The sequence below is a fragment of the Gymnoscopelus microlampas genome (assembly GCF_963454915.1).
Source record: "Gymnoscopelus microlampas genome assembly, chromosome: 11".
NCBI classification, from domain to species: Eukaryota; Metazoa; Chordata; class Actinopteri; order Myctophiformes; family Myctophidae; genus Gymnoscopelus; species Gymnoscopelus microlampas.
In genome coordinates, this window is record NC_139948.1 from 16,601,481 (window position 1) to 16,611,391 (window position 9,911).

At 42.3% G+C, this 9,911-nt stretch overlaps 1 protein-coding gene across 1 annotated transcript in view; it reads right to left on the reverse strand.

Moving 5' to 3' along the window:
* ntn1b (netrin 1b) overlaps positions 1-9,491 on the reverse strand; it is a 55,692-nt gene extending 46,201 nt beyond the window's left edge. The window contains exons 1-2 of the mRNA XM_084071435.1: positions 9,264-9,491; positions 7,997-9,045 (exon numbers count right to left, since the gene is read on the reverse strand). Coding sequence (XP_083927561.1) covers positions 7,997-9,014 — 1,018 coding nt within the window. The 5' untranslated portion in view covers positions 9,015-9,045; positions 9,264-9,491. The remainder of the gene's footprint in view (positions 1-7,996; positions 9,046-9,263) is intronic.
* Between the last annotated feature and the right edge of the window lie 420 nt (positions 9,492-9,911).

Below are 9,911 nucleotides of genomic sequence, written 5' to 3' on the forward strand. Positions count from 1 at the left end.
CAAACCAGCAGTTAAAGTCATAATGTGTAACATCCCTTTTAGTAGTCTTTTTTGGACCACCACCTGTATAGCTCCATTGTCATTACAGTGTCTGTCTATGGTCTGTAAGAGCTGCGAGTGTCCTTGCACTGAGGTTATTTTGGAAAGCAACAACTATGTTTCCAGAAACCATATACTGTATATTAATTGTAAATAAGATAAATTAATACATTTCCGGTACACTTCCAATGCCTGCCTCATTTTGGCAAGAGGGTCGGGGTCAATGTGGAATGGATATTGTTAAATATAATAATATACCAATGACAGATTATATCAAAACTAAAATCCCCCAAAGGGCGCTGTCCTAATCTGTTTAATTGAAAAAGTTACTGTTACATGAATGTATGACAATTATTTGTCAAATAATTAAAGCCAAATCCCTGTAAGAGCTGCCAATGCCATCTAACTGCATGTCTTCCATACCAGTCAGTCAGCAGTGATGACAGTGATGATATCAACCAGCCCATGATAAAATGACATGAACACATAGGGGGTTCCTGGTGGTTCAGCCAGTTTGTGCACGTACCGCATGCTCCTTGTGAGTTGCAAGGACCCGAGTTGGAGTCAGACTTCAATCATGTCTCGCACGTGTCCCTTCTCTCAGACCCTGGTTTCTTGTGTATCTGAAGTGAACACTACTAACTAATACAGGTCTAATGAAAGCAATAATCCACTTTCAACCCTGTGTCCCTATTTTGTGCATGTCACTATAGGCAAAATTTATTTTTTTTAAATCAAAAAATGTCTAAATAATCTAAAATAGAACAAATCTACAAGCTTGCAGCGTGTTACATTGTGAGTGACGGGTTGTGAGCTTGTAGATTGGCTATTTGTCATATGACAAAATATATAGGGTTTAAGTGGGTAATTCAAACCTAGCGTACACTTGGATACTTTGCGAGTCACCTCTCTAAACCACTGTCCACAACACAGCAGTACAACATTTTTCAGTGTGCTCTTAGAAGCCTGAGTGAAACCTTTTTGGCTCGACCGTCATGTCTGTCTTGAATTATGAGCTCAGCAAAACAAAATCCTCAAAACATGCACTGTGTGTACCCAGAGGACACTGAATTCTACCAGAGCATGGATTTTTCAGATCCCTCAAATACATCCCTTTGTTTTATGGTCTCCTTGTATACAGAGAAACCTCGCACCAGAGTCGTAGTGGGCCTATATGACCAGAAGAGACCCTAGGCAATGAGAATATAGGCCCATATGGAGCTAAGATTATGCTTTACATTTGTGATAGATGCAGTGTCGAAGGCCTGTTTTATCATTAGTCAAAGCTAAAAGTATGCTGCCCGTTAGCCTGCCAGAACAGAGGCAAATACTGCGCATTTGTGAGAAGAACCATACAATCAGGTAAATGAACGAACTCACAAGAACTAGAACGAACCAGGGCAAAGGGAAACGCTACCCCCCCCCCCCCCTCCCATCTGTCACATCTCCTCCATCCTTTTCTTGCACTATTATGCTTGAACTGCACCTACCTAATCTGCTGTATATAGGATATACTGTGAAGTTGTTTACACAAAGTTAGGTGGCAGCTACTGGGGAAAAAATGCTGTTGGTGTATACAATATACCAAGATTATATGCACATGTACATGATGATGCACTCTTTTTATTCTTTGTTTTGCACTGTCTTTCTTTTCTTTAAATCTTTTTTACGATTTTATCATTATTATTGTTATTAGCTATGCTGCTGCATTGTCTGAAGGAAGCCAAACAAAAATACGTTTTACTCTTATGTACCTGTACTCAAGAGAACCTTGAACCTTGACATTGAGCTAACATTGATCAGTCACATTCATGTGTGACTGAATCTGAATTCAATTCAAAGTAAAACTTCAACCTAAAACAGAATGAACACAAAAGCTCATATTGCTATGATTGTTTTTGTGAATTAAATGTTATTTTAACCAATCTATATGGTAGAGTATGAGCAGCACAACTGCAGTGGTTGGAGGTGCACGCTCTCTTGCTCTTCTATTGAGACATTCCTGTGGTCGGGTAGGACCACTACAGGTTGACAAGTATTGCATGAAATTTAAAGGGAAATATCTCGCCTTCCCAAACGAGAGCTCAGTGACAGCTCAACAGTTTGTGTGGGGGACTGGAGTTTGAATTCCGGGTAGGACATGAAAGTTATGGATTGCAGCTTTAACAAAAACAAAACTTTATTCTATGATGTCATCAAGAGACACACGTCTCTCTGCTAGTAATCAATGCTTTGGACTGGAGGCTGCATGGACTACGGTGTTTGTTTGATCTTTTCCATCCAAAACGAGCTCTGGGTTTGTAGTGCTAACAGTTGTTAACCAGAAACTTTTCTGTCAAAAAGTCAGTCTCTGATTTATTGTCTTGGAGAAAGAGAGTGTTGGATCTCTCCATTTCTAGGTTTTGGATTTTGACAGTTTCCTTTTCATGATGACATAACAGATTATTCTGCATAAGAAAATAAATGAATGCATGTCATAGTCAAAAGGGTTAATACTTTGTTATAGCCATTGTATATTGTTTGTTTATAGATCATTTACATATGGCTATATCAGTATACAGTAGGTACTCTATGTACTGTACATTACTTGTCTTGACTCGTTTACATTGCAAAATTCACACACCTGTGTATCTACTTACTGCTCATTATCTCCTCTGGACTCCCATAGGTTAGACAAATGACATTTTCCATTCATTCACAGCAGAGATCCCTGAATGATAGTTAAACTGGTCAGTGCATCTAAATGGAACTCTGCTACTTACGGGCTGTTTAAACAGCAGATTTGCCCATTTTATACTTGAATCCCAATTGTTCTATTCTATTGTGATAATGTGATATGACACAATAATACTTCGAAAGATTCAAAGAGATTGTATTAGTTTTTTTATCTATAATGCCCTTCTGTGGCTTAAGAGCTGAGTACAGCACAGTAAAACACATAATTCTTGTTTTCTCTTGTCGGTCACTTTAGTTTCTTATTCAATAACATGGTCCTGTCTGAGATACGTATATTTCTGTCCATACAGCATTTAGGGTCTGTGTGCTCTGTCAAGGTTCCCCACTGAATGTCAGTCAATTCTTTTGGCTTTTTTTCTCCACTCCATTATATCTATTCACACTGATCACACAGCTTGACAGAACATTCAATAATATGAATAGTAGTAGTAATAGTAATAGTAATAGTAATAGTAATAGTAATGTTGCTAATCTGAAATGTTTTACGTTTTCTTTATTACATATTGAATATGTTATGGTAATGCCGTTAACCATGAAAACATACCAAGAACAGAAATGTAACGAAAAACAAGCCCAAAAATTATAATAACATCCTCTGACTATGACTATCATGAAAAATCGAAAGCCACAAAATGTCCCAGGCTGCAAACCAACTTCCCTGGAGGGGGAAGACTTTGATGGACAGGAGAAACAGAGAGAGAAGAATGGAGAGAGAGAGAGACAGAGAGAGAGAGAGAGAGAGAGAGAGAGAGAGAGAGAGAGAGAGAGAGAGAGAGAGAGAGAGAGAGAGGTGGGGGGTTAAATTAAAAGACCTGAGGTAGAGAGGAATGAGAGAGAGAAAGTGCGAGTTGTGAGAATACCTATGACATCATGCGTCTGAGACATTGTTTTGTGCCGTCACATGGTGGGCCGCTACGGTGCAACTGAAATGAGACCCAGATGGTGAACAGACCAGTCTGGTCCGACCTGGCAGCTCAGGGGATACGAGGCGGCCCAGCCACAGTCAGCAGAAACAGCGTCAATGGTCCCAGTCAGCCACATGGAGAAAGACCAGTCCAACACAGAGGATACACTCAGCTCAACAGCGAGCCGAATCTGCTTTCTCAAGAGGATCTCAGGCAGCCAATGACCCAACTGAATAACAACAAACAAACATACTGTAGCAATAACCTACAGCATGCTGTAATGCTGTGGATATAGCTCAGTGATTGTCAACCTTTTTAATGTCAAGGACCCCAATTTGACATGCATTAGGTCATTGGACTGGGACCCCAATCCGTAAGGGTTCATTTGATAATATACATTACTGTTATCAGTGCTTAACCTTTAAATAATTGGTCAAACTGTACTGAAACAGCTACACAGTCAAATCCATGTGAATTTAACTCAAGAGTGTAAAAATCAACCTGTAAGACAGGTCCATAGTGATTTTGGCATAAAAATGAAAGCCGTCCTTTCTCTCATATCTCCACTAAATGCTAATACATCAAAGAAGCCTTGTGGATGTTGTGAGCATGCATTCAGAATGACCACTATTTTTAGAGCTCAGCTACCAGTACGTGCTGGTTGGGCTGGGAGGAGAGCCAGTAGGCAACTGATACAATCATATCCCAATTCAGCTGCCTTGTGGGTGGCAGACGTGTCAGACGTAACCAAGAAAGACGTACATGTGTGTGTTCGAAAGCTGCCAAACGCTTTCAGCAGAGCAGAGAACACACTGATAACAATCTGAGATAAAAAAACATGCGGTCTAATAGGGTGAGAGTTACACTCACTGACCTGGTGTCAGAAAACTCATGCACAATGAGTTGCACAGACGTTTTAAAGCCTCAGCGCAGGATGTCATGCTGAAATTACAAGCTGAAAATCCCTCTATTTTCCTTACCAAAATACACCCAAACCAATAGAAAATACTCTATCCCGGAGAAGACATGACTGTTCAGGCACAGAGCATGAAGGTGCGAGGCGAACGCTTATGAAAAGGTACAGCACAAGGAAATGAAGCTCGTTTTGACCTCCGCCATTATAAAACAGAACATTGCGTGGCAGCGGGACAGCAAAAACAAAGTTGAAATTGAACAAGTGCAAAATTACACGTATGAGTGACTAAGGCTACCATTTTCAAGTTGCCTCAAAACCCACTTGGCAGGGAGGCTTTTCCCACAGTTCCCTTCACAGCCCATCAGTCAGGCCAGGGAGGAACGCAGCCCTGACTGTCAGGGGTCAACGCTACGCTGTGCACACACTGAATATGAAGCAGCTGCCTGGGATACCCAGACTTAAAGTAGGACAGGGAGAGCCTGGTGTGTCACTGTGTGTGTGTGTGTGTGCGTGTGTGTGTGTGTGTGTGTGTGTGTGTGTGTGTGTGTGTGTGTGTGTGTGTGTGTGCGTGCGCATGTGTGCGTGTGCGTGTGCGTGTGCATATACGTGCATGTGTGTCTTTTTCAAATCTAATAATATGTGCCTTTAAGTAAATGATCTGGTGGCACATGGTCAAATACCATCATGGAACATTCTTTAACAAAGGAGAGTACATTTCATAAAAATGCAGAACAGGTTGCAGGTCTTATGGCGGGGATTTGCATTTCACGCGACACCAGTTGATGGGAATGCAAAACGTGGGCTAACGCTGCCAATATAAATACTTTTCTACAAAACGTAATGACAACCCCGCATGCAAGGACATGGGAAATTGACTTAGTCCTGCTCGCTTGCCGCCAGTCACTGGTAGCAACTACTCTCCCATAACCATACCTCACTCCTTTTCTCTAACCTCGTCTCATTGTCTCAAGTCTAATTTACACTTCATCATAGGACAAAGTGTAAATTAACCACTTGAACCCTATAGCATCCCCAAGCTGGGTGGAAGATTTGCAACGCATTGTTAGCTTGTAGATCGGCTATTTTCAGTGAAGAGATTTGGTGTAGATGAAAAAAAAAGCAGACCACGTACAGCGCTGACCCCGGACAAGTATACTAAGAGCTTAAGTTTAACCATCAGAGAACCAGTACAAAGTCAGAGACCAACAGATCAAGAGGGATTGCTTACACCAGCTACCCTGGCCTGAATTCCCTCTGTAGCTCAATGGACACAACTCCTCCCCTGAGACGTCTTTCACAATAAGGTGTCGGGCCACCCTTATTGTTCTCCTCCCTTCCCTTGGACAGCGTGCTTATTTTGGCTTTTCCGAAGCTTTATCTGATGACACTGCTCACAATAAAAAGCGAGGTGGTGAAAGGGGCCTCTCGCTGACAGCGTGATGGATGCCACAAGTGACAACCTTTTGTTTCAGTAAAATACACTCAACATGCTGGCCTTGCAGAGGCGAAAAGCGGAGGGCAAGGAGAACAAGTTGTTCACTTGTTCCGTGTCGTTGAGCAAACCATGGCAGTGTCGGAACTTGTTGCTTTTCCCACTTTAGGTTCACTGTAGCTCAGGGGCTTGATCTGTGGCTGTGTTAATACAAGCCACCCAGCTCTGTTGAAAATAAATAAGCTATGCAGCAAATAAACTCTGCTGATAGAATACAAACTTAGAACAGGGTTCCAATTACCTCATGTTTTGTCCACCCCTTTGAATAGCTTACTTGGTCCAAAGTGGCAGTTTATACTCAACGTGCCAAAAATGTCAATAAACCCGCCTTAATCGCCCATCCAATCTGATAAAAGCACCTGCTTAGGGAAACACAACACGCCCCTGCCGTCTATCTGTGCAGCTGCAATGTTTCCTTCCTATTGAACCACTATACAGTCGGAAACACTGGTCAAAATGCAATTACGCACTCAGGCACCCGCACTTGTTTGGTGAAATAACTTCCTGCCCTTTCTTTTCTTTTTGGAGATTTTTTTTCTGGATGTACAAGATAAACATCAGCATTCAACATAACGTGAATGTGGAAAAAGGGAATGGATAGGAATTAAATGCTGTTGTCAATAAAATAGCTTCTTACAATAGGGAAATTACATTATTTTAATTTAGTCATGGCATAGCTGTAGCTACATCATTATTATCATTCTCAAAGAGGCGAATGTTTTCAAAACAATGTAAATAATAGGTTCCATGTATAACCTTTAACAAATCCCTTCCGAACTACATAACAAGTAACAAAGTATCTATGCATTTATTTTTAAATCAGAATTTACCAATTTGTAGGCCTAATATATTTCTAAGATATTGTGACTTAGATGTGTTTTTCGCTGCAAATGAAAGCTTTTAATGATAGGTTGAAATACCATGTAAGTATAATAAAATGAATAATTAAATGTTTTAATTTCTGCAGTAATAGTTTCATTGCATTTAAAAGCCAAGGTAATTATTGTTATTTATTCATTTTTTTTATATTGTGAGGGATAATGCTTGGAAATTCAAGGCCATGACTCCCGTTCCCCATTCTTAAATTCAACCCTTTAGATAATGATTTACACTCAAATTCACATTTGTTTTGTTTAATAAATAATTTAACCTGATTGTAAACTATAGGCTATAATCAATAGATTTCTAAAACAAAGCCACTTTGACGCACTGCAAAATACAAGAAAACCCAGACCCTGTTAACAAATTGAAGATACATTTTTCATTCATATAAGAAATACAACATGTGTGGACTGGAGCAAAAATATATGTTAATGTGGAACATTTTTGCAATGACGACTACTGCGCGCAACTGGGCCTGTTTGTGCGTAATGGCAATATGACTGAGCAGAGCTGGGAGCATCAAATTCAATTAGGTAGGCCTACTTCGACTGTAAAAATGTGATCTTCGAACAACAACATTAATTCAAATACACAGTAAAATATGATCAGTATCCATTTGTAACTTTGAGAGTGAACAGTTTGGTTATTGTAGGCTACACCAGTGGTTCCCAAACGTAGGCTATTAGCTCAAGACCCAAAAGAGAAATTAGACGTTTGCCCAGAAACCCAAACGAGGTAAAATAGCAGATCTACAAGCTCACAACCCATCACTTTGCGCCGCAGATCTGCTATTTTCACGACTTCTTAAACATTTGTTCTCTAAATTTAGGGAATATTCGTTTGATATTTTTTTATTTTATTCATGAAATTCTTGTTGAAATGTTTTTGAATTTGTTTTCAACTCATGAAAATCTTTTAAAATAATAATAATTAATGACATGCGTTGTGCACACTCTCTAAGTTCAAAATAGAATATCATGTGGAAAACATTTACATTTAAAAAATAAAAAGTATATGTTGCCTCACCAACGCATTCGTTTGCCTCTCTGGCCGTCGCCCGCTGCCAGGGCCGGTCGTAATGGAACGGCTTGCACCTGTCGCACTCCGGCCCCGCGGTGTTGTGCTTGCACTCGCACACCAGACTCCCGTCTCGGTCCTTCACGCACTTGGACGCGTGGCCGTTGCACTTGCACCGTCCGCCGACCTGCAGGTCCGACACCGCGTAGAAGTAGGAGTCGCGCGCCAGCTCCGAGTCGTCCTCGTTCTCGTCGCCGAACGTGTGCAGGCGGCTGAACGCCACCTTGATGTCGGTGGCCGTCACCCAGTCCTGGAGGACGGGCGAGTTGTCAAAGTCGTGCGCCGACGGTCTCCCGTCCAGGGTGCTGAAGGCGATGAGGCCGCCCGTAAGAGGGTGCATGTCCGTGTGCGAGTCCGTGCAGATCGCCTCCTGCTCGTTCTGCTTGGTGATCGTCGCCTTGTTCTGCCTGTTGTGCATCTTCTTGCACTGGGTGGAATAGAACTGGAAGGGGACCCACGACTTCCCGTAGTCCATGGACTTGTATATAGCCATCGATTCGGGTCGCGGCGAACAAAACTGCAGGCTCACGTACGTGACCTCGAACTTTTTCCCCAGCGACAGCGTGAGGGTGACGTTCTGCGGATACTGCATGTAGTTTTCGGACTGCCAACAGGTGAGGTTGTGCGGGTTGTTGAGGTCCGTCAAATAAGCCGGCGGGTGACACTTCTTGGGGTCGGCGGCGTCGCACGTGTGACAGTCCCTCGTCCTCTCCTCGCCCTTCTCGGCCACCACGCAGTACCTGGCGGCGGGGCTCCCGCAGGTGCTGGAGACGCGCACGTCCTTACCGAACGCGGAGTTGACGAAGTCGGGGATGCATCGCCGCGGGTTCCCGTTCTCGTCGTAGCACGGGTCCGGCGGCGAGGATTGCGCGGCGAACATGCTCAGCCCATATCCTCCACCGAGAACCACGCTGGTCAGCAAAGAAACTGTCACCAAGGTGACCCAAACTTCCAAAATCCGTATCATTGTAATCCGCGCTCCTGCAGTGACTCTTGCCCTGAAATTTAATTGAGAGGGAGGGAGGGAAGAGAAAAGTCAATTAGGATCGGTATCATTCATTTAAATTATGAGTGATCATAACACTTAAGACAAATCCAAGGCAAAGTAACTCATTAATGGATAACGAAAAGCCAGACGCACGGATACGCACGAGACCTAATAGGCTAAATAAAGGAGACATTATTATGAGGCAACGAAAGCTCCAGGGGTCACTACCTCGAAATATCTTTTCAGCTTAAAGGTGTAGCAGAACTCCTAAAAAATTTGGAGGACAACTTATCCCGTTTTACGCACGAAAAACTATACTGCCAGTTCGGCTTTCCCCCCCCTTTTGAAATCCAAACATAAACATAAATAAGTTTATGGCAAATGATCAGCTGGCTCTGAGTCTCCTTGTGTCTGTCTTCCTCTCAGTCACACCTCTGTCCACCTCTATCTGTTTCTGTCCCATTCCCTCTCTGGCGCGCTCACTGTTGGAATAGTAAGAGGGGTCCAGCTCTCCACAAGAGATGAGGTTAGGCTGCGCAGACGCTCGGTGTTGGGAGAGGACAGCGACATCTGCTGGTCAATTGTTGATATTGCTTGTGTTATAAAAATGGAAACTCGCAAAGCATCAAAGCAAAGGCAACACAATTTAAATCCTTTAGTTACGCCAAACGCAAAACATTTACACATTTAAGCATTTAGCTTTAAAGGGGTATTTCACTTTCAAACATGTTTGAAAGTGAAATGTCCCTTTAATGTAGGTCTACAGATATTCTACAAACGCAAACACAATTGTGAATATATATATATATAGGCTATAATAAATAAACTCCTATACATACCACTACTAGCATTAGCATTCTGCTTAGTGCTTACACA